The 26301-nt window shown below is 29.8% G+C and overlaps 2 protein-coding genes across 2 annotated transcripts in view; both read right to left on the bottom strand.

Annotated features, from left to right (window-relative positions):
* Nucleotides 1-1201: 1201 nt before the first annotated feature.
* LOC111618710 (40S ribosomal protein S20-like) lies at nt 1202-10083 on the bottom strand. The gene is made up of 4 exons (XM_023360283.1): nt 9938-10083; nt 6379-6484; nt 3396-3595; nt 1202-1295 (listed from the first exon to the last, which is right to left on the bottom strand). The coding sequence occupies exons 1-4, from the start codon at nt 9938-9940 to the stop codon at nt 1239-1241; spliced, it is 366 nt and encodes a 121-aa protein (XP_023216051.1). The 5' UTR covers nt 9941-10083; the 3' UTR covers nt 1202-1238.
* A 1667-nt stretch (nt 10084-11750) lies between these two features.
* LOC111618557 (carbonyl reductase family member 4-like) overlaps nt 11751-26301 on the bottom strand; it is a 40849-nt gene continuing 26298 nt past the window's right edge. Inside the window, exons 6-7 of the mRNA XM_023360120.1 lie at nt 22529-22668; nt 11751-12333 (exon numbers count right to left, since the gene is read on the bottom strand). Of these exons, the coding sequence (XP_023215888.1) occupies nt 12298-12333; nt 22529-22668 (176 nt within the window). The 3' untranslated portion in view covers nt 11751-12297. The remainder of the gene's footprint in view (nt 12334-22528; nt 22669-26301) is intronic.

Raw genomic sequence — 26301 nt, forward strand, 5'->3', positions numbered from 1 at the left:
GGGGGAATATCGAAAAATCCCTTCTTAGTGTACATTCTGTTGACGTACTCTATTAAAATGCAATCAAAAATGCAAAAAACCGCATTTAAAATAGTATAAATAGAAGCAGAGTTCTTTACGGTAAGCCTTCTCCGTAAAGCTTACCGTAAAGAACTGTCCATCCCCCATGTTTAACGGAATAATATACAGCCTATGTCCATCCTGAAGTTCCATTCTAAATATTGGTGAAAAAATTTTTGAAATCGGATGAGTAGTTTTGGAGATTACCTGCTGCATCCAAACTTACATACATACAAACATTACCTCTTTATTATATTAGTATAGATAATTAAACAAATAACATTATACTAGTCACTAGTCTATTCAATGCAGTACGAATTTGGCGTTAGCCTTGGCCCTCGGCATCGGAATTTTGAAGTGAAGGGGACGATACTACGTTGAAGAGGGCGACGATTCGTTAGAGGTTGAGAAACACTGATATAGTACATCAAAAACGAAATACAATACGAATTATTGATGTCGTCACCATGCCGAGCTGCGATTTTTATTTAAAATATACGCTCTCCACCTCAATTAGTACTGTATTGTCTTCGCTGTACAATACACTACATCATACTTTTCCTTTAACAATAGAATCGTGTCAGTCATCGGGGAAAAGTTTTGAATCGAAATAACATGACTCGATTTACGTCGGAAGTTCTTTTATGGTTAAATAATATAGGATAGCAAATATTAATAATAGAATATTGCTTGTTATATTATTTTTCTTTAATTAAAAGCATTAATTTTCGTTTTATTGTATTTTTTAAACATTTAAATGTTTTGCAGCCTCCTCCCTAGCTTGAGATTAGTCAGTTATTTCAATTAAAATGAGTAACGTTTTAAAACAATAAAAATATTTCACTTATTATAAATACAGAAACGTTGAATAACGTCAACAAAGCTTACCTATTCAATAAACACAAACACTAACTGCATGTATGTATGTATGTAAGGTAATAAGAAATAAAATATGTTGTTCCTTACATTTTTATAACAGGTTAATTAATTTGAAAACAATGTTCACTGGAATTGTAATCCAACTGAATATTTTCAAGCCAACCTATTAAATTGAATTTCATCTCAATTCATTATACAGTATTTGTAAAATGTATTTTTTGAAAATCTGTTTATAGAAATTTACACACAAACACACAAAAAACTCAGTGATAACTTTTACTTTTATTAGCAAAAATTACTTAAGCATCTGCAATAGTTACTTCAACCTCTACACCTGGTTCAATACTAATTGAAGTCTGGAATGATGTCAAAGAAATTACATACACAAAATATTCACGCATTAATGGTTAGCAAACTTTAAAAAACTTTTCATTTAAAAGATTATATATTTTCAAATAATACAGCATGTTCCCCTCACACCTAATTTTAAATTGTACTGTTTGTGATTTGTACAGGTATATGAATCCCAGTGCCAGACATGAGATCCTTGCATACAAGAAATGTGGATGCAATTAACAGCGTGACTCCTAACATGCTGGTTTGGACATGGGCCAAAATCAAGCACAGAATGAATATCATAAGTGCCTTGTCACGAGCACATGGAAATGTGTTGATTTAATGTAGTAACTTTTTCAGATACACTTTCTAGTACCACTGTCTATAGTACTTGTACTCACATTTCTTTATCCAAAATTAATCCATAAAACTAGGGAGGCTTGAGAAGAACACCCTGTATATACAGCATAAGTTATATTGCTATATTTATTTTCTTGAGTAACAAATAAACTTGCTTATAAGTACTAATTTTACTTTTAACCTCAATTATTATTATGAACTATTTGTTTTATTAAAGCAAAAACCCTTTTGAAATGAATTGTACACACTACTGATACTTGATATAAAAAGGCAAAGGTGGCAATGGCCTCAATAATGAACACATCCAAAGATGTTACAAATACAGAGAACTACAAATTATACAGATAGCCTATATTACAATAAATATGAAGGAAACAAACACTACACTTTCAAAGCACTAACATAATTACAGGATGGACTGTTAGCAAACATTTCACATAGTAAGTCACAATCTGCAGTTCTCAAATAATTTATTTGAACTCCAACATATGCATTAGAACACAGATTTGGTCTACAGTTTCCATAAAGCAAGTATGAAGAGTACTGATAGTATCATATAAAATTAGGAAAAATTTAAAGAAATTCATTTTCCATACTTCAAATACAGAACAAAAACTATAATGGAAAAAATCTAACCTTTAGATAAGTATCTTTGTCATATATACATACAGTTTTTACTGTTTCTCATACCAAAACATAATACAAAATGAAACCACATATACATATACTTTTTTATTTTTGAGCAATAAGATCCCTTTTTTCAATACCCATTTGGATCTGGTCCACAATAAGTCTATCTAAGTGGTGAGGAATGAGGTCTCACATATCTCAGTCAGACCATCCACAGAAAATTCTTGGGAGTTTTTTGCCAGCCCACATTTGAACCCAGATCCTTAGAGCAAGATTGATAATTTAGCTGCCTCATAATGATGTAATCTCTATGAATATATATATCAATTCCAGCTGCCAGAACAATTTTAAGAAACATTTTTGATCATAATCTAAACTTAATTAAAGCTTATTTTTGGTTGAATTGTCATTGTATGTGCTATGTTTTTTTTTTCTTAAATACAATAAATAGACTAAAACACTATGAAATTTCTGTATTTGTTAAAATTGTATTGATAAATATAAATTTTTTGACATTTCTTTTAATCCTATTTTAAATTAAAAATTCTTACTAAAGCTTATGTATATACTATATAAACTCTTATGATATTTAATAAATAAGTACAGTAGAGCGTCGGTTATCCGAAAGCATTCCAGTCAGCAAATTTAAATATTCATTAGTGCTGTGGTGCTGCAATCTTTGGCTATATCTTGGGCTACTCCAATATTTTTTTTGTTGGTGTATGTGTTTTAGCTGGCAGCACTGGCACTTTTGGGTGGTGTTTTTCTGAGAACTGTGTGTCGTGCTGAATCAAACATTTTTGATACTAGATCAACTTCTAAAGTATATATTTTTTGGTTTTTATATTTTTCAATATATTTATTTTGTTTGTACAAAATAAAAAAATAATTTTTAACGATACAATAGCCACAATTATTATTTTAAAAAGTTTTCGTTAGGCTTAACATCGACAAAAATTCAACGCAAAGCGACACGCAACAGAGAAAAATTTCAACATAGGATAGGTTAATATATTTTTTCGTACATAATTGGTTATCTGAACAAACCCAGTCCCCAATTGATTCAGATAAACGATGGCTCTACTGTATTATTGAATTAAGATTTTATAAATTGACACTGTAAAGGATACAATCTGTTTAACAATCTCAGATGGACTGTGTAAATCAATTACACGTTTGTGGATTCTCATCTGATAACGATCCCATGTCTTGGAACCTTCACCGCAAGGTGTTTTACGTGTAGTAATTCTCAAGACTTTTGTTGGCATACGAACTGGTCCCTTTACTTTTAACTCTTTGTCTTTAGCTCCTTTTATCAGGTCAGAACAAACTAAAAAAAAAAAAAAAAAATATTCCAATCAATTAATAATATGTAAAAACAGGTTAGTAAACAATAGATTAGACATTAGTACACGCATATAAATAAAATTCATCTTTCTAATATTTATTTACAATTCTCTTTGTATAAATCTATACAAAACTATAAAGTAACAATAACTTTTAATATCCAATAATAAATTAAAAATAAAAACGTTTTCAACTACTTTCAGTGGCCATATTCAGTTTTAAACAAAATTATTATACAAAATCATTACAACTTTATGTTTAAACCTGAAAATAACTACAACATAATTGGCAATGTTAATTTATTGCTGAATATTAAAGGTTGTTGCTTGAACTATTCAGTTTATGCTTGTCAATCTATAATACAGATTATTACAACAGTTTTAGTTTAAAAATTATGTAAATTATAGACATCTTTGATAGACGGCAGCATATTAATTATGGATAGCATCTCCCATGTTATGTCCACCAGCAGAAAATTTTAAATGAGTAATTTTTGGTTGTTTCAGAAAACTTGCTTAAAACTGCATGTTACCTATAAAGAGCTCTTAATGCTAATTTAAATACTAAGACCAGCCAAAATTGCCTTAACTCATTCAAAACAAAATGGGCTGAAGGGAAATTTGTGTGACTAGTTCTACTATACAAATTTCCCTAGCAATCTGAGTGGTGAAATCAATTTCATCTGCAGATATATTGAAAGAAGAGATTTTTCAGAGCGTAGAGAGTTAAAGTACTTACTGCATATGATAGCAACTAGAGATGTGCTTCAGAACCTGTAAAATTCCTATAACTTTCATCTTTGCTGGTAGCAAGGATGTGTGCATCATATGAGCCCTGCTAAGATTCATAAAATATAGTATGAAGTAATCAATAAAATTGTTTTCATACAATGATGATAATTTTGACTCTTGCCACTTATGTCTGAATGAATATTGGTTACATCATATTCCAAAGTCTGTTGAATAATGATATCTCTTTTGCTAGAACATAATATAAGCATAACAGGATGCAAATATTATGCATTTTTATTAATATCAATATGTACTGACAAGAAATTTACATCCAATCTAGTTTTGCTTGTTTTCTGCAAAATATTCCAGCCAAAAAATTAACAAAAAAGATTTTAAAAAATATAGTAAATAAAAAATAAGTTTTAGACTTAGAGACGTTGATAGTCTAAACAGCAGAACTTTTGTAAGGTATTATGTGCACATGTTAACTAGCCTCAATAGTGACTATTTCTAAGAAGTGTTTAAAATTTTAATTTAAAAAAACATTGGCTACTTTCAAATTAGCGACATTTTGCAGTGGCAACTTGGAAAAAGGGTTGTATTCTTTGTTAACACTTAGAATTAATGCTATTATCAAGCATTTCTAGTGAATAACCATAGCTTTCACACTTCATGTATAACATGACAGAATATTTTACCTAATTAATGGAACACTTCACATACTAGTTAAAAATTTCCCATTAGTACCATGCATATTTTGCTTCTAGAAGAGATAAAGATATTAATTCTTGTAAAAAAGAATGCATTTACATACTTCAATAATAAAATTATGAAACAAAAAGGAAAATGTGTCAATTAATTCAATTAAGATTTAAAAAAAAATATCAAATCAATGTAATAATAGATGTTACTAATTATCATTTGAAATAGCAGCAAAAACAGATCAGTGTTCTTCTGAGTAAAAAATCTTCATGCAACAAGATATGAAACATAACCATTAAAAAAAAAAATATCAAATATAAAACAATGTGCCAAATTTTAAATCCAAAAACGACTTTTTGGGATGAAAATATTGTTTTCAATAAATTTTACCACTTCAGCATTTATTAAGAAATTAAATTTGTAGATGATTTCAATTGTTTATATGGTAGCACATAAGTTGACCTTAAAAAATATTTGTCCAAAATTTAGATTGACCTGTGAAGTGGGTATAAAATACAAACCTTTAATACCAAATGGTAAAAGAAGTGAAATAGTTTTTCCAAAAATTGCCAGGTATCACTTGAAGTAACATAATTGTTCTAAATCAATAACACTGGGTACATCCGTAAAGTCAAACAAGTTAGTAACGAATTGTTCGAAAAGTAGTCTCGCTCAGTGCGCATGCTATGCGGTGATGACATTTCGAACGAAACTCTAACGAAGCTCATGAAGGAAATAGTTAGTTTACTTCATTAAAAAAAATGGCACCCGACGATATTGACATTTCTAAATCTATTCATGTTTAAATTGTGAATTAAAAGGTGAAATGATTGAAATAACTGTCCATCTGAAGCAATCTAAGAAAAATATTTCGGATAAGACTGCACTAGTAATATCTTTGATTTTAGAAACAGCCATTTAGTTTGAAAAGTCTAACAAAATAAGAATAACGTCATTCTCGCTTAACTTGTTTGACTTTGCAAACGTACCCACTATATACATATCTGAAAACACTGCTTGATAAACATCAGTGGTTCCACATATCTTTTCCTCTAACCATCTACTGATCAATTTTTTATCCAACTATATAGGGAAAATTTAAATTTATCAAAAAACATTTTTTATTTATGTAAATCAGTTGCAAATGTCTGTAAGTTTTAATAACTATCATAAAAAATCATGGCTACTTAAAATATGAATATAATATTACCATAATTGAAAGTAATATCTGAAATTTTTTTTATTGTAATGCAATCACCTGTATCTTGATGTCTAAATAATATTTTACACTGTTCAAATACTATATGCATAAAAACTTTAATTGCAGATTTACCTTTTTCTAAACTTCGTACATTACGGCTGGTTAACGTAATTCTAATACGATGAATGGGCCAGTTTTGAGCATCATCCACATGATCACCAGACTCTTTATAAGCAGACTGAAATAAAACAAAATATGCTGATTATTTAATAAATTCTTTTGTTTACACTTTTTAAATATCTTTAACAAACTACTTTTCAATGTAGAAGAGTAAAATGGTACTTTTGTCTTCACCTTCCATCAATTTATAATCACAAGTGACAACCTGAAAACAATTTTTACTTATGAAGACCTTATTTTTGAGGTTGCACTTCTGCAAAAAACAGAAAATGTAAAACAGATAAAAACGTCCTCTAGTGATGATGCTAATACCATTTTTTGTGGAGAATAAATAAAAGCATGTTTTTGTACGTGAAAACTGTTTTTGGATTGTTGCTGAAGAATGTAAATGACAGAAGATGATGACAGTTTTATATCTTCAATATATATATTTTTTATATTTTAATGTAAATACCATAAACCAATTTTTAATTGTAATCAACTGTTACGTTATTCCATTTATACAAAATTTTTTATAATTGTTTAAAATTAGATCAAGTATTTAGTACATACAATATTAGAAAATTCAATCATCTCCATCCAAACAAATAATTCATCAATAATTTATAACTTGAAGCCTGTAATCCTATTCTTCTAGTGATATTTTTGTCTTAGTCAATCAATAATCATCTTTGATCTTAGATCATAATCAATCCAAACACAATTTTTTTACAGAGCATGATAGGTCAAGGGGTCAGAACGAAAATAATAGTTACATCCTTTAATAGGTTTGCTCGAAATAAAATTGAATATGGCATTTAAGCTCTTGCATATTTAATGTTATTTCTTTATTAACAACATGACTTCTGGTTTGCGTATATAGTTAATTGGGGGCCTCCTGTAAATACCCCTTCACTATATATGTATGTAAATAGGGTTGAGTGGGTGTAGCAATGTAATGTCACCAATTCAATAAGGAGAGAGATAAACTGTGAATTGACAAGATGAGGCAAGGATCGAGCAAGGTTAAAAAAAGGAAAAAGGCTTTTGAATTAGATGGCAGATTAAAGTTTCTTGGTGATGGTTAGGCAAGTTAATTGTAAGATTTTGTGAATTTCCTGTATATAGTCCAGTTTCACATTTCTTGATGTTTTGTGGAGATAGTTTTAAGATAATTCTACATTAATTTAAGTTCCCAAGTGTCAGGAAAGATTTTTGTATACTTGTTTTTTGTTTTGATTAGATAATATATCTTTTTTGAATTTTCTAACTTATTTCGTGTTGTACATAGTCATAGAATAATAAATAGAAATTCTTTTATGTATAGTCAAGTAATTATTTTAGGCTTTTCGTATCTTTTATGTATAGTCAAGTAATTATTTTAGGCTTTTCGTACATTAACAGTTTTTTTCTTTTTTGAACAAGTTTGTTCATTTTTGTTTTGTCTGTTTAAAAATCCAAGCCTGGCACAGACTGACCCTTGTTTTCATGTAATACTTCTGATAATTTCTGAGATTTGAATAAAATAGATGTCACAACTGTAGTGGCAACATGACAATCCATGTGGTTTATTGCTTTTTATTTATTTAAAATTTTTAAGAATCTGTTTAAAATTTAAAATTAGTAAATTACTTTCTTTGCTTTTAACAAAATTATCATGTCCAATAAACATCCAAAAAAGTGTCATTGACATCTTTCTTCTATATTTAAATTGCCATACTTTAGACAAGCCATTAACAAAACTAATCAAGATAATTTCTTTAAAAGTTTGTTGAGTTCATCCAATAGTAATTTTCGTAAAAATAAAAGTTAATTATAATAATGATAAAAAAATGATATCTCTACCAGAAATATTGTTTTTAAAGTTTTGTGATGTATATTAAATTTTTCTTCAACAAAATATTTACTTAGTTATTTTACTCCACTTTATATAATCTCATTCTTGACAGGTAAATTTACTACTCATTTAGTAAAGCTATCTATCCATAGAAACTGTTTGATATGTTAACTTATGCAATTAAAGATATCATTTGATTTGCTTTAACTTTGTCATCAATTTCAGGTCTAAAGTTATGAGACTTGTAGCCTTACCATATTTGTGAACAACAATATAAGACTGTTAAATCATCATTTTCATTGAAAACCCAAAGACCAAACAGTATCAGGTAATAGTAAATGTGCAGAGGAGAAGAAATTGTTTACCTATTTTAATCATTAGAGGCAGTGCTGTAGAAATCTGATGCAAAAACAAAATAATCACAATATAAAGAGACGGATAAACCTTATTGTGGATAAAAGATGGAAATGTATGTGCTGTGTAGGATTGACTTATGTTTTTAATTGTAAATAGAAATAAAAATTTCAACTTTAACAAAGAAAATGTTAAAAAGTGATCTACAATGATACTACATCCACAAAATTATTCACTTCATACAATATAGTAATAAAGCAATTATTTCTCATAAAGCCAAAGAAAATTTCCTGAATTCAGAAATTTCTATTACAGAATTAATGGATGAGACTAAATACTAGAATAATCTAAGAATAAAATGAGCATAACTAAAGCAAACATTCTCAAAATGATTCCATACATTTTATAACTATAGTTGGAATCATATTTTGTACAGCCGTCTTAACAGTTCTAACACATCTAAACATGCGCTCCTTACGTTGTAGTTTCAACTTCATTGCAAACGCACAAATAGACAATCATCAAACATGGTATAAACAAACTTCAGAGAAACTTTGGTTAACATTTACTGCCACGGCTCCCACCTAGACATCGGCGAACCGACTGAGTGAATTGTTTCAATGTGTCCCAAAACCACAGCTGCAATCTAGAACAAGTCTGCATAAACATTCAAAATAGTAAATTAAATTCATCTTTATTTCAACATCTTCATTTAATACTGATATTACATTAAAGTAGTGTCAATTCAACAACTGAAATAAGATGGCGATTTAAGGATGGATTCATTTTATTTTCATTTAGATTGATTTACGAATTTGATGAAATCATAAACGAAGAAGTTTAATTAAAAAAATACAATTTCCTTTTATGCTTAATGCTTTTATGCTAATAAACTCACGCCTATGTCCCAATTAGAAACAAAGGATTAACTAGAGCCATTTTGATTTATTTCAACAGGAATTTAAAAATTAATACATCTTTTGTTTTCAAATTGGAGTTTATATCTTATTTATTTATACAATTTTCTCCTTTAATACAGTCAATTCAATAAATTTTCAATGGAATCATTAAGCCTAAAATTAAGACCACGTGTCCACTTCAATCGGACAACAATCGATATTTTTAACTTTATTAGTTTATATTAGAAAAGCGAAGTTATAATACAAATCTATTAATTCATTCGATTGAAAAATATTACTCTCAAAGTATGGCAGATTATTATTTGCAAAAACGGAACGGCCACGTGGTCGGTATTTTAGGCTTAGCTAACATTTTACAGTCTTAAAGTAACGACGAGAAACTTTTAATACGTTTAATTAAAAATCATTTTTTTGTACTCACCATAATTATTTCTCGAAAGATTGGCCGACTTAATCAATTTTCTCAAGAAAATCGAACAGCGGTGAGCCTAACACCTTTCGACCGAGACGAAAAACGTTAGAATGAGACCTTTAGCATTGCCGACTGCCGCAATACGAAAGTTCGCCAAAATCTAGCCAAAATTTTAACCAATTGAATATAAATAATTATATAAAAATTTAATTGTACGTGCTTAATTTCTTTTAAAACAATTATAGACAATATAAATATAAATATTCTAGTGTACTGAGAAACTATAATAATGCGGCCGTGTCTTGATTTGGAAAACACGGGATAATTCAAAATATTGATAATGGTCGCTTATACTTTTGCATTAATTGCGCTTTTCGGTTGAATTTAATAACATCAATACGTTAAAACTGTAGAACAATTTCATTCATTACCAGCCAGCTTTTTTTTTCTTTCCGTATCAAGTAGACTTTTCTCTCCATTTCAATCGTGGATTCGGCCGGGCCTACAATGGGGATAGCCGTGGATATATCCATGGCTCCAATATTTCGTAGTAAATTATCTTAAGGCAGCTATTTACTAATTTACTACGAAATATTGGAGGCATCGTCTGATTATAATAAATTCTTAGCTGATGTGCATTGCCCTTTAGTGTAATCTATAACTATTCATGTATGGCTGATAAGGATCTTTTCGATCGATGTGCATACCAGTAACGAGCAATTGTTTATTGTGACATCGTCGCAATGCCGGGCTGCAGTTTTTAATCATATCTTAAATTTATTTAATTTAAAATATATGCTCTCCACCTCAAATTTGTAGTGTCTTGCCTCTGTTAATAATAGAGTCGTGCCAGTCATCATCTAGCACCTTTCGAAGGAAAATTTTTGAATTTAAATAATGTAACTTCCGGTTTGCATCACAAGTTCTTATGTAGTTAACAACATTCCTCTCAAGTACATCTGTGGTTTTGTCAATGGAAACACAAACTTTTTCTTTTAGTGTTTGTTCTGATCATATTGATGGTTTCATCATACAATTCACCAACATACTTCTTTTGAGGAGTCAATTCATCTGGTACTTTTTCATTTGTATATTTCTCAAGGAAACTTTTAAACACATCCTTGAGTATATGAAATGGAATATCAATGTTAATCAATGCTTTGCATAAGTCATAACAAACCTGCAATTTACTCTAATGATCTGATTTAAATGTACAGACAGACACTATTTTGTCTTCCACCGGGCCATACAATAGAAACTTTATACAATCTTATGTTTATATATTGAAGCACTTGTGTCCTCTCATCACATGCAACATCTGTGATAACTGATGGTAGTGCTGTAAGAGAACAGCAGTACCATCAGTTGAAAAAATATCTTCCGAACTCTTCAACATACGTGCTGCTATAAGACAATTTTCCACTAGGCAACTTTACAAAATCAATTGGACAAGAAAGTTTGAAAGCTTCTAAAAAATTCATGAAAGATAAAGAGCAATGCAGTGTCGGTCTAGTAATAGTCTAAAAAAGTCTTGAAAGCAAGAAAATATGCTTTAATAAACAGAATATTGAAAATATGCATTTATAACTCTTAAATTTTGGTCACATAACCTCTGTATTTCCATTTTACTACTAATTTTAAAGAATGACAACCAAAACTCAAATTTATATTTGCATAAAGTTGTGTTACCAGTCCTCTTTTTTCTTCAGATAGCTTATTTTTGAATATGAAATTATCATTCTGGTGGATATATATAGATACACAAATACAGATAACAACAAACAAATAAGATAAAAATACAAAAATATATAATTTCCTTTATTTCTTAAAAAATAAAACTTATATTAAAATAAATATTCAATATTTACAGCTTTTTTATCAATATTTTTAATGTCCTCTATGATTTGGTTATGGCAACCCTACATAAAAATGTACAATCAACACTTTATTTTGTTATTAATGCAATTACAGTTATTTTCAGGAAGAATAAAACATTACAATATACTGTTTTCTTTTCACCTCTAGTACATTTTTCATTTTAACAAATTTTCTATATAATAAATTCTGTTTCTCATTATACAAAAAGTTTAACTGAATTTAAATAATTACAATTTAATCATATAAATATATTCAGTTTTATTTTGAATTTCTATGTAATGATCAAATTCATTTCTACTAAAACTTCTCTGATCAGTAAATTAATTTTACTAATTGTTAATAATTTAATAATAAAAGTAATAAAATACCAATTCATATAATACAGTATATTCTGATGTAAAAATTATATTTTTTAATTCATGTTCATACAAATAACTTCTATTTGCTGTAAGAAGTACGTTATGAAAACATGTCTTCCTATTTTATGCTCTTTATGTTAACTGAAGACCTCCATCAACTACTAAAGTCTGCAAATAATAATAATAACAAATTAATTAACTCATTAAACTCTTAATAAATTTAACAATAAAATTATAATATGACAAAATCATTTCGCACCAAGTTAAACTGGTAATAAGTAACAGTAATATCACACAAACACCCAAAAACCCAGTTAAAAGCAGTTTACTATTATCACATTTCCGTTAGTCCAGAACGACCATCAGGAAACGGAACATAATTGAACACTTAAAAATCAAATTTTAAACCAAGCGGAGCATTTCCACAAAAGAATGGAATACAAATTTTAAAACAAATATGTAAATTAAAATAAATAGTCTAACTGACATGTACAAAATTATCATAAGTCCTGGGAAAGATGAATATATACTTTACAAGCAGGCAGTAACATTGATTACCATGTCTTCCATAATTGCCTTATGTCAGCCTTCAAAACATGTAGCCTGCCAAATGATTTTGGATGGTCTGCGAAAAATGCAGATGATGTAAAATAAAGTAAGAATGTAATGATAAATGTATAATTAATTGATATCAATTGAAATTTCCCTTTTTTATATGTTTATTTGCAAAATAGTTTAATCTTTAATTATATCTCTGCTTGGAAAGTGAGTCATTAAAAACTTAGAATAAACTTTTTGGGCCACAGATATTTTAATTTTGGTCCTCTATTATCAAGTTGTGCAGGTCTGTTTTATACATTTCTACTATGTTTGATGATGATAACAAGAAAAGGAATGACCAACATCACACTGGCTGCATACATAAGAGAGGAGGACATACGAGTCGACTTTGACCAAGCCAAACTGTTACATCAAACTATAGAACCCACAGGGTTGAGACATTTGAAAGCATTATAAATATGAAAACCAAGGCAATGAACTTTAAAGAAAGACAGGCACTTTCTATGGCTTGATCATCTGGTACATACTGTATTCATCTTCATCAGGACTTACTCTAACTGACATGCACAAAGTTATCATATTTATTTTAATTTGTATATTCGTTTTAAAGTTTGTGTTTGTTCATTTATGGAAATGTTCTGCTTGCTTTAAAATTTAATGTTTAAAAGTCTACCCAATGATACTCATTCTGGATAAATGAAAATGCTCGTGATACTAAAAAACAGTTGTTTTTAACTGGTTTTTGTATGTTCGTGTGATATGATTTGCTAACAATCATTTCAATTAAATAAAGAAAAATATTATGAGTGTTTAAACGAAAATTATTAATCAATAAGCAAAGATCACAAAATGTCTTTAAAATGTAACACTGGACTAAAATAGTGCAGCAACATTTCTAAACAAATATTTTGGCTTCCTCAACAATTTGTCATGAAAATCTTTAAAACTCTGCAACATATTTTACAGTTGTATTTATCAGCACTCTGATATTCAATTCTAAAACATCTATGACCTGAAACTAGACTGTAAAATAATCCAAAAACATTTCTTGCCTATCAAAAAGTTTTTGATTGCCATAATTTGGCTGTACTTTTATTTTTCATTTCAACTTTAAACAGTTAATAAACAAGGTATTTGAACCAAGTTTTACACAATTTCACATAATATTTTCATCAGTATCTTAAAGCTAACTTAAGAACGAAAAACTGAGATCAGATGGTTGGGCAGTAAAGGCAAATTATACCATTCTAGGGGATCCTGGTTCAAGTTTAGATTAGATTCTCTGAAATTTTCAAAAATGGTTTATGTCAGGCACATCTATATATATTTATCTGACTTTATATATTTATCTGACTTTATATATTTATCTGAATTTTTATTTTAATTATTTTAAAGAAAATTAATAATAAAATAAAATAAATATTTAACAGAATTAAAAAATAGAATATTTATATGTGTTTTCTTAGCATAAGTTTGCTGTTGAGAACAAATCACACAGGAACACTGTGTGATATGTTCTCAACAGTAGAAAAAGGTCAGTTTATTGATAGGAAAGGATATGCATTTCGGGCATAATGCCCCTCCTCGGTCCTATTATAACAGATTTATCAGCAAAAAATTATTAAAGTGTTACAGATTTACTGATTGTATTGAAATATTTAGGATACACATACAAAGGTTTACAGAATAAAACACAATTACCTGAGATTACAGTGATGGCTAGGATAACACAACTCGTGAGAAGACAGGTGAAAAAATGGAAGAAAAGTGGAACTAAAAGAATTTTAGCTCCCCCTTTATACACTTTTGAACAGTAAAACAACATGTGCTAGAATAAAAAGGGGGGTAACTTAAATATAAAATTAAGTAACCAATTAAGAGACGAAATTTTATAAAATTAATAAGGGAATACCTGTAGGGTGCAAAATAATTCCAATGAAATGTACAAAAAACATAGACCAGATAGGAGAAGTTAAAAAGATGTGCGTATTCCCTGTATCGTTCACTGAATGTTTGGTGTGTTGAACTCAGGGCTATGGAGTCGGAGTTGGGAGGAATTTCTGGCTAGAAGAGTTGGAGTTGGAAAAAATTTGTCAACTTCGACTCCTGCATTTTAAATTTACTTTAGTTTTTTATTTAAATTAAAGAAAATTTATTATATACTAGCTTTATCCGGCCATGCGTTGCTGTGGCTCAAAATGTATCTATTATAAATGTTTGACACTCCCCACGGTAGGGAAGTTCGAAAAATCCCTTCTTAGTGTACATTCTCTTGACGTACCCTATTAAAACGCAATCAAAAATGCAAAAAATCGCATCTAAAATAGAATAATAGAAGACCAGTTCTTCATGATAAGCCTTCATTTTGTTCCTCCCCCACGGGGGGAATTTTGACATCTATATAATATAAAAACATGATTGTATTCGAATGCAACGTTGTGTCAAAATTTCAAAGCAATAGGTTAAGAACTTTTGGAGATTTAAGATTTTGAACAAACGAACATTTACATTTTTATTTATATAGATTTATTAATTTTTTAAAATCGTTTTTTATTTTGTTATAATTCATTTATTTTAAATACAAAGTGCATCGATGCAGCTCGATTAAATGTTTGTACTGGATAATCAAAGGTTTTAGCAAGTCATTTTGATACAAAATGCATCAATTTAATTTATTAAATATGTAGTATTCTTTGTAGTATTTGTGTTTAGTAGTCAAATTATTTTGACCCAATTGAATTTGAATATTTTTGAATCATTCCTTTATTATCCATACTCTAAATAAGTAGTCTATTTTTCTGAATGAGCCAGACTAATTGATCAGAATACAGTTTTTCTTTTCTGAACAAGGGGTTGAAGTAGCTAGCTAGATCGCACACTTTTTAGTTGGACTAACTCTTCTGGAAGGGTAAAATTGAAGTGCAAATGCTGTCAAATATATGTAGATGTAGAATTTTATTGCCCCCTTTCTCCTCTTATTAAATATTTGTTAAAAATTAATTTTTTTATACAAATAAATATTAATGTAAGTTAAATATTAAAAATACTAACTATAAAAGTATTTGGGTAAATGCCCCATAATCCTTTCAGAGTTCAGAGTAGCCCTTATGAGTGCCTCTGCCCTCCCATAAAATGACTTGGTATTTAATTTTGCTAGAGTTGGAGTCGGCCTGCTAAAATTATCAGGAGTCGGAGTCAAGTGTTTTTTTTACCGACTCCACAGCCCTGTTCTAAAGTAAATTTTTTAATTATGTTTTTTTCATAAAATTAAGGTATAAAATTGATTTTAGTTTAATTTTTCAAAATATTATGAAAAAATTGTCTAACATTCTAAAAATTTTATATTATAATAAAAATACTATATAATTAAAAAATTATATTTTATTGTAATGTGAATTCTGTTTAAAGCAATTTGAATAATTATCTGGAAAAATACATCAATTTGATAATTTTTTTATTTCAAAATCTGAGAGATTAAAAAAGAATACATCAAAGAAACAATCCCTGCTGAAAGAGAATCCATCACAGTAAGTGGGAAAATTCACAATACCCACAAAAAGAGGAAATCAGATTGTTAGGATGACCATGGTGTAGAGAGGCAGCTGTCACAAGAATGTTCAAAATCCAGACAATCTTAAATTGGTAATACAACAGAACAAAAGTTTTCCCCTTTTTTTGTTGAGTTTGGATTATTAAGAAAAATTTTGTGCTCAAAAGTTGAGCGACATCGGTACCATAATTTCACAATATGTGAACAACAACTGTTGTTTAACATTAACAGTCTTCAAATTCCATTGTTTGGAGTTTATTACACTTTATTGTATCATGCAAAATTCAGTTTCAGACATTATTGATCAGAAATCATACTCTTCAGTTATTTTCTTTGCATATAGTTGGAAAACTGCCATTCGATTACATGTGACTGGTCAGTCAAAGGATGCTACCTTTGCTAATAACATAAAGGAATAGAATAATAATTTGGAAGTTGAACATTTCAGATATTTAGATAAATTTAATCTAAATTATCTGTATTTAACAGTATTATAAAATAAATGAAATACTGTCAACATTGAAATAACAAATAATATACCTTATATTTTATAACTGCAAAGACTGACAATATTTGCAAATATAACATATGTATATAAACANGTTTCTTTGCAAGCTCTTGGTGTATTATATTTGCTACTTGATTGTGTCTATGTAAGTAATCTGTCTGTGCCAAGAGCTTGCAACCAGATGTAATGTGTTGTATAGTTTCTGGCATGATGTGACATTTTCTGCATGTGTCATTTATGAGTGTTGTATCTTTGAGTATGTGTTTTCTGTAGTTTTTAGTATTTATGACTTGATTCTGTATGTAAATCATGTCTCCCCAAAAAGTCATCCCCAAGCTAACCAACTGTTTGACGCAATTTTGTCAACAAAACCCTGGGCCAGGTCGTAAAGATGCCTGCCATGGAGTGCCTTTTGAACCCACAATTGCTTAATGGTATCTATGCTGTTAATATGTTGTGTAATATGTTTAATATGTCATGTCCATATGTTGTGAGTGTAAGTTTAATGGTGTGTTATTTGAGTCTGCTAGAGTTACTGCTTTATGTAATTGTGATGTTTCTTGTTTCCTGTAGAAAAACTCTCGCAGTGACTATTTGTTTGTAGTGAAGGTTAACTATGTCAATCAGGCCATGTCCATCATCTTTACGTGGAAGGGTTAATCTTTCTGTGGCAGATTTAGGATGATGTTGTTTATGGTTAGTAAGTGTTGTTCTTGTTTTCCTTTGAAGTTGCTCGAGATCTGTGTGAGTCCAATGTATAACTCCAAAAGAGTATGTGAGTATTGGGACAACATATGTGTTCATTGCTTTAACTGTGTGTTTTGCATTTAACTGTGTTCTGAGAATAGCATTTAACCTACTTTGGTATTCTTTATTTAATCTTTGCTTTGTTTGTGTTCTTTTAGTTTGGCCTGTTGGAATCCTAAATACTTGTAGAACTTGCCATCTTCCCTGGATTCAATAACATGTCCATTTCAAAGTGCAAAATCTTTCTTCAGGACTCCTTTTTCTATGTGAAGTGTTTTGTATTTGTCTAGGCCAAACTCCATTTGTATGTCCTTAGTGAATGAATATGTGATTTGTAGGAATTGATAAAGTTGTTTTCGTGTGGATGCATAAAGTTTTATGTCGTCAATGTTCATGAGATGTGACAGTGTAAATTGTGTTGTTTTTTCATGTCTGATATTGTAACCATATATGTTGGATAATGGGTTCAGGGCTAAGCAGAACCAGAAAGAACTCAAGGAATTGCCTTGAAAAATTCCTTGCCTAATGAACATTTTATTTTGTTTGTATGCAAGTGTTTATGCATCCTGAGATGAAGTGTTATTCTCCAGTGCTGCAGTGTTTTGGAAGAATGCAACGAGTGATGGATATATTTTGTACATGTGTAGAATGTATAGCAGCCAAGTGTGTGGAACACTGTCAAATGGTTTTCTGTAGTCTATATATGCCATGTGTATGTTTCTGTGTTGTTTGTGTGCTTGCCATAGAATGACTGAATCTATGAGTAACTGTTCTTTGCATCCCATGATTTCTATGGCAAACTTTTTGACGAGATTATGTCTTGTCTCTAAAATTGTGCTGCTGTCAATGGCTGCACACCTTAGAAGTATGAAGGAGTACTGTACATGTAAAGAGTTGCAATTTGGCACAGAGTTTTTGGTGCCCAAATCATGTGCACATAAAATAAACCAGACTTGTAGATAATCAGGAGACTGAGAACCAGGTCAAAAAAACAGAAAAAAAAAAAAAGTGAAATGCTGAGACTGTTTCTACAAACAGGCACGAGTGCGAGATTTGTGCATGTGTTGCTCACGCTCTCCAAGACATAGTCTCGTCCCAAAAATGGCTTTGCTGTTTTACTTGTTGTTGTTCTGTAAAAATGTTGTGTTCTTCAACATGCTTGTATATTTTGTTTTAAATACAGGCTGTCAATAATTTGTAGAATGTTGGAAGACATGTAATTGGTCTGTATTGTGTAGGGTTTACAGTATTGTTGTTTTAGGTTTCATCTAAGTGATGCCCCGAGGAAGAAATTTTGGCATGTCTTATGGATTGACGATGGTGTGTGTTAGATGTTTAGCTAGTTCCTGGTGCAGTGATGTAAACTTTTTGTACCAGAAATTGTGAATGTTGTCTAGGTGTCTTCCAGTTGTGTGTTCTGTTAACAGCGTAGTGGATGTCGTATATGTTTATTTCTGCATGGGGCATAGTGGTATGTTTTGCAAGTTTTTGTTCTCCTCCCTGATCCAGTCTGCATCAGCATTTTGTGTAACAGCACTGGACCAAAGAGAAGCCCAAAAATTTGTGAGTTCTTCTTCTGTTAGTGTGCCACTGTGCTGAGTATCAGTGTTTGTTTTGGTACTGATTTGTCTGTACAAAAGGTTTTTCATTGTTTGTAAATAATTTATTTTGTTGTTTTCAAAGTGTACATGTTTTGTATCGTTTGAGTCTACGTGCTTTGGCTGCGAGTTCTTGTTTTAGTGTATCAATTTATTCTGTAATGTGTGTGTTGTGATGTTCATGTTTTGTGTGTGTTTTGATTTTCTTGAAAATATTTTTGAGTTGTGTCTTTAATTTGAGTGTTATGTTGTTTTTAGTGTATTGTGTCAGTGTGCCTAATTGCTATCTAATGTCATTTATTTGTGTTTCTGTTCTTCTCTGCCAGGCAGGCTTGTGACAGAATTGTGTTTTGTGTGTGTCTGTCTGTGATTGTATTTTCAGTCCATGGTGTGTCACTTCTGTGAATGCCTCAGCATAAACTAATATGTGAAGTCTGAGAGTGTAGAAATTAAATGGATGTAGTGTGGTAGTAGATGAGTGTTTACATAATTTAGTGTTTTTCCTACTACCTTTGAAGTGTTGATTTTTGGTGTTTGTGATCTTTGTGTGGGATCTGTACCTGAATATTTAGTGATTGTTTCCTGAAATATAAGTGAGAGCATATTAACTAAATCTATGTCTATGTTATTAGTGGTGAATGAGAAAGTGACTGTAGTATCATTAGTGGTAGTTGTTGTGTGTGCTATAATCAGTGCTTGTTGCTGGATTATCCAGACAGGTTACATGATCTTCATTAATGTTAAATGTTACTGTCTGTTGATGTATTTGATCAGCAACCTGTTCTTTGATAAGTTTGAGTGATTTTGTAGGACAAGGTTGTTGTGTATAATTGTTCTTTTTTGAGTAACAACTCTTTGTTCGGTGACAGTGAGGTGAGGATATTGTTGTGTAAATCTATGGTGTAGTTGTTGTCTGTATGCTGTCATGTTTGTTTCAAGTCTTGTGATGGTGTAGTAAGTACGAATGATAAACTTGTTCATTTCTATTGTCCATTTCATCCAATGGTGTGGTTTTTCATATTCAGTTTGCTTAATAAATTACATCAGTTACATGCATTTGGCATATTATACAAAAATATTAAATCTCAAATAACTCAATAATTTGAAATCTTGAATAATTCAATGTAATTATTTCATCCACTGAATTTCAAACTAACAAGGATTTCCTGTATCTTTAATTACAGACATAATTAGCAATTGACAAGCAGTTACGCACCAAGATGGAGACATTGAAATCAAATGAAATTTTATTAATGCAAGTGTAATGATGATGATAATAAGTGATTAAAATATCATAACAAAGGAACAATTTCTTGTGGAACAACAGTACAATTTAATATATATTAAGTATATAAAGTAATTTAATGTATTGTTGCAAGTAGCCAGGCAACCTCCTTTTGCCTGGCTATTGCAACAATACATTCAGCATACAGGCACTGTATGCTATCCTGTGATAGATTTTCCCACAAGTGTTGGAAGTGATGCTTTAGATCCCTTCACACTCATAGATGGCCAAAACTGTCATCATATCTGGTTCCACAAATCCATAATTTGGCAACAAATATGAAGATCAGGCAGGCCAAGTGTGGCAATGTGACAGAGGCATTCCTGCCTGGAAAGTCATAGCTGTGTACAGCAGAGCATTAGCTTGATGCAAGATGACTGTTTGCTGTTCTGCCATAAAAGGCAACATATGCAGATGCAGGATTTTCTAAACACACTGCTGTGCCATCAATGTGCTTTGCATTAGGGATGACCAACTATCATATAAGATGGCTCCCAGACTAGTACAACAGCAGTAAAGATAGTATGCCATTCAGGATTGAAATGCTCATCAGTAGACCTCTAACATGATGGTCATTTGTTCCCAGATGCGAGAACAGAACCAGATGCATTGCTAAAGACAGTATGTTGCTAGTCCATAAAAATCCATACTTTTCTGTCATGGCACCAAGCAAAACAGACAATGTTTGAGTGCTAATAGCAGGATATATATGGTCAATTTGTATGCAAACTAGTCTCAGCTAGTTGCCTACTAATGATACAAAAAGAAACGGAATTCCACAGAGAAATTTCCATTTTCTCCAGGTGTAGACAAAAATATCATAGCAGATATTCATGCTTGTCTCACAATCAGATCATCACTCCTGCTGGTGGTCTTCCTGCAATGTCCAAAGTCTGATGACCTGTGTCTTGACATATCCAATGTCCCCAACAACTCAGTCAAATCAGAATGACCCAAATGACAAGCAATTCAGCAAAATCACCTTCCCTCAGCCTAATACTGCAAGTCTTTCTCAAACTTCCATTAATGCATGCTTTGACTGTCATACAGAAATGATTAATGTTTGCAGATTTTCAAAGAACAGATAAACTCAAAATTTTGGACAGTGAACCTGCAAGTCTTTTATAGGATACTGGAGTAGTAATTTTATAACATTCTGCTGTCATTACCTGACATACAATTGAACCATAATTATAATCATTTAAATACCTGTCTGATACATAGCTATATGCAGTAGTTGAACAATTATAACTACAGTAGAGCATCGATTATCTGAAACAATTCGGGACTGGGGTTGTTTGGTTAACTGGTATTTCAGATAACTGATCATGTATGAAAAAATATATTAACCAATTACATGTTGAAATTTTTCTCCATTGTGTGTCTCTTTGCATTGAATTTTCGTCAATGTTAAGCCTAATGAAAATTTTTCAAAATATTAATTGTGACTATTGTATCATTAAAAATTATTTCTTTATTTTGCACAAACAAAATAAATATATTGAAAAATACAAAATTAATTATATTTCAGAAGTTAATCTAGTATCAAAAATGTTCCGATTCAGCATGTCCCGACAACACAGTTCTCAGAAAAACACCATACAAAACAAGTAAAACTTTCTTTTTCTTGGGTTTATCAGGAGATATCAGCCACTTGGGCTGTATTCTCCGACGAGCTGAAGCAAAACACACCCCTCACAATGGGGAAAAAAGCCTCGTTCAAATACTGGCACGTCCTTAAGTACCCTCTTGACGTTTGTTGTGCTGAATCGGAACGTTTTTGATACTAGATTAACTTCCGAAATATAAGTTTTTTGTTTTTATATTTTTCAATATATTTATTTTGTTTGTGCAAAATAAAGAAATAATTTTTAGCGATACAATATGGTCGTGCCAGTGCTGCCAGCTAAAACACGCACACCACAAAAATAATATTGGAGTAGCCCAAGACAGCCAAATATTGCAGTGCGCTAGTGGAAATTTGAATTTGCTGACTGGATTGCTTTTGTTTAACTGATATTTTGGTTGATCAGTATTTGGATAATTGATTTGGATTAACTTTTTGTTAATGAGTATATTATGAAATAACTCATTTTGAAAAGATTAAAATTTACCTCTCCAGTAATAAAAGATGCTGTAGATAGAAAATAAATTGCTTCAGCCACCTCTTCAGGCATTCCGGTTCTTTTCAAAGGAATAAAAGATTTGATTTTATCTATATCAAGACTTGAAGTCATTTCTGTTTCAATAAACCCTATAATGTAATAAAAATTTTTGTTAATTTCTCAAAAAAAATTAATTTCAATATGAAGTGAACTCTTTAATAAGTACATTTATTTTATAACAACAGAGAAAATTATATAAATATATATATAAAACAAATCATATGCTAATGAGTGACCAAGTAATGCAAGAGAAAATTGATATTTGAAATTTGTCTGTTATAATTTGGTTTTGACTTTTAATTTTATTAATCAAACCAAAACTCTAAAATGAACTCTACCATAAACATCCATCATGAGAAAGAACAATACTTCATGCAAGATACTCATCAACTGTTTGATGACACTTGCCATAAGTAAGAATCAAAGAACTGAATTGTCAATGGAAGAGGAAAAACTTCTTTCCAAATTTGGAATATTCCAGAAAGTAACCACCAGACGAGAGTTTCCCATAAAAAAAAAACAGAGAGAGAGAGAGACACAGATAGACAGACTGATATTGCAACAGTGCAAGTAGAACAGAGTAGATCCAAGATGTGGAGGACTTTAATCAATTGTTAACTATCCATCAACATCTATCATGCCAGCTGCCAAAACAAACTGGGTTCTTAGTCACAATCTGTCTTTTGTTTATTCATCACTTCACCACCAGACCAAATGAGATAGACAACTCACCTTCAGATCACCAACTATAGTCATAACATTTGTTGAACATTATGTAAACTCTCTCACACACATGGTACTTATTATCCTATAAAAAATATATGTAGAGATTTAAGTGTGTGTGGCCAATCTCCATTAGGACTCACAAGACATGACTTTCAGCAAGGGGTGTCACAAAATAATTTTTTGAGGTTTGCATAGACCAACTATTTAGGCCAGACCACTGCATTTATATAAACAAACTGAGAAATCTCACAGTAATCAAAATGTTAAAGAAACAAGTTTTAAAGCAATAAAATTGTAAAAAGTACAGAATTTTTACCAAGTGCATATTTCATTGGTGTTATTAATCTGATGTACTAATCCTTTTAGTAGAATAAATAAAACTGAATTTTTCTAAATATCGATTGATACAAGTAAATCAAAGAAAATGTATTGTCAATTACAATGTAAAAGCATTGTAATTGACATAAAGATTATGTTTAAAATTCTATAATAATCAAGATTTGATAAAAATAATTTTCAGTTGTAAAACTGCTGAAAGTATTTCATTACTATATTAATTTCGCATTCACTTTTATTTTTTCTTTACAAGTGGAGTATTTACTCTGAATTACTATTAATTTTGAATTTCATAAGATTTATAATACTTGATAATTTCACAAATGCACATTGGTTCAAATTATCTTTTGTATACCAAATGTAATAATAAGCTACAGAATTTATTATTATTTAATAATTTGGAAAAAAATCAAACTAATAAATTTATTAAAGTTGAAATGCCATTTGATCATAAACAAAACAATTTACGATCAAACAACATTTCAACATTTATATATTTATTTTGGCTATAGTTTTCAAAATGTCTATAATCAAAATAATCTGTGGTCAGTACAGCATATAAAATAATAAGGTCATAAGACTGTAATCAAATTGATATATATATATATATGTAGAAAAGATTCATGTATTCAACACATATATCAATTTGAACTTTACCTTAGAACTGGCAACATACTCAATGTAAGAAAAATATGTATTTGAATTTTGTAAGAAATATGAATTTGAATTCAACTCTAAAATAATCTTGATATTTTTTTATTTAAAGTTAATGTTAATTTATGTAATAAGTTTTAATTACCTACAATAACATTTATTTTTTTATACTTTTACCTAATTTTCTCTAAATTATTACATAAAAGAGTAAATTTAGCAAATTATTATTATATTTGAAGCTAAAACATATACTACAGTCTCCTTTTATATGAGGGTTTTGTTGTCCCGGATTAGCAAATGTAAGAGCATGTTGCTTGAAGACTAAAACCACTATATTATAGATTTGGTTGTAAAAATATTTTACATGAAAAAATTTCTGGACTATGATTTTAAACAATGGTTTTGCATTTGCACTTTTTGCTGCTGTGAATCACAATACATGTGACTTTATTTGTTCTTGCTGGAAGTCAGAATCTCACAAGATTTATTTTGCATTTCATTCATTAGACACTGTTTATTATAATCAAATATATTATAATCAGTCATTTAATGTTATCAAAATCAGCAAGTTCCAAAACATAAATTAAAATATATTTTATAAAAATTTTCAAAAAATGTTCATATATCTGAAAATACATTAAGCTGTCTTTTCACATTATCAATCTCAAAATATGGCTGATAATGTTCAATCATTACCAGTCTTAATCAATGCTTTAAATGTTATATTGTTTTAATTGTAATTTGTTTGCAATAAATTGCTTTGGATGAATTAGTAATAATGAGTTAATAATAACAAGCAATTATTTATTGTGACATCGTCATAATGCTAGGCTGCAATTTTTAATCATATTTTTATTTAATTTAAAATATACACTCTCCACCTCAAATTAGTGCTGTAGTGTCTTGCCCCTGTACATAATACTTTTCCTTTAACAATAGAGTTATGCCATCATCTGTCTAACAGCTTTCAGGGGAAAAGTTTTGAATTGAAATAACACGACTTCTGGTTTGCATCAGAAGTTTGTATATAATTGATCGAGCCTCATGCCCCTAAGGCTTCCATATCTGATCTCATCTTTTATCTATCCAGCTCTGTTCTTGAGATTAAGAAGGACAGACAGTAGGAATTTATAGGTCTACAATTTTTTTCAAATTGTAGCCCAATAATAATAATAATTAATTAATTTTGCAAGTTATACAATTATTAATTGTTTTAATGTGTCTCTTCAATGTCAGTAAATTAAACTGGAATTTCCATTAATTGTAGTTTCTTTTACTTGCTTCATTTAATGCCATCATTTAGTTATCATCATCAGTATAGGCAAGTCTCAGTGATTATAACTAAGATTCTGCCGTATTTGAATTTAAGTATGTACCCAAAAAAAACTTTCAAATATCAATTACATACATTTGGATTTGTGTAAATAGACTTTGTGCAAATTGAAAGTCAAGTATATCTTTTTCACACTATTTGAATGGTTATTAATTAATATAATATTAATTTGTAAGACAGTATATTAATATTATAAATTTTACAGATTAAACTGAAAATTAATTTACAACCATACCAAAAACACTTTTATTATCCAGCATAATTTTATTTTCTTCAGAACAAATAATTTTGGTTATGTTTTTCTATACTTCATAGATAACGTACTAAATGATTATTTAAAATAACTAAAACTATTTGATCTTAAATAAAACTTTACTGGATCAAAATATTTTAAGACTGTTTATAAATAATTAACATAATAAACGTTCAAATACATTTCTTTTAGAATTTCAACTTGTGTAGGATACAAAGTTTATATCTCTAATGAAATTTAATGACAATAAAATTGCATTACTACAAAGAGTTTATGAGTAATATTAATATTTTAATATTTCAAAATGTAAATACTGTAAAGAGATGTAGGTGTGTAAAGTAATAACTATATTTCCTCTGTACTTTCTAATTTGTTTCAACGATATTGATATAAATATAAGTAGAAATTCAGTAATTAGTA

Source organism: Centruroides sculpturatus, unplaced genomic scaffold (assembly GCF_000671375.1).
Source record: "Centruroides sculpturatus isolate CEXI.00-Female unplaced genomic scaffold, Cexi_2.0 scaffold67, whole genome shotgun sequence".
NCBI classification, from domain to species: domain Eukaryota; kingdom Metazoa; phylum Arthropoda; class Arachnida; order Scorpiones; family Buthidae; genus Centruroides; species Centruroides sculpturatus.

Coding starts and splice junctions, on each gene's coding strand:
- LOC111618710 (XM_023360283.1), bottom strand. Junction 3,596..6,378: donor TGTACGAAGTTTAGAAAAAG/GTAAATCTGCAA, acceptor TTTTTTTTTTAG/TTTGTTCTGACCTGATAAAA. Junction 1,296..3,395: donor CTGAGATTGTTAAACAGATT/GTATCCTTTACA, acceptor ACATCATTCCAG/ACTTCAATTAGTATTGAACC.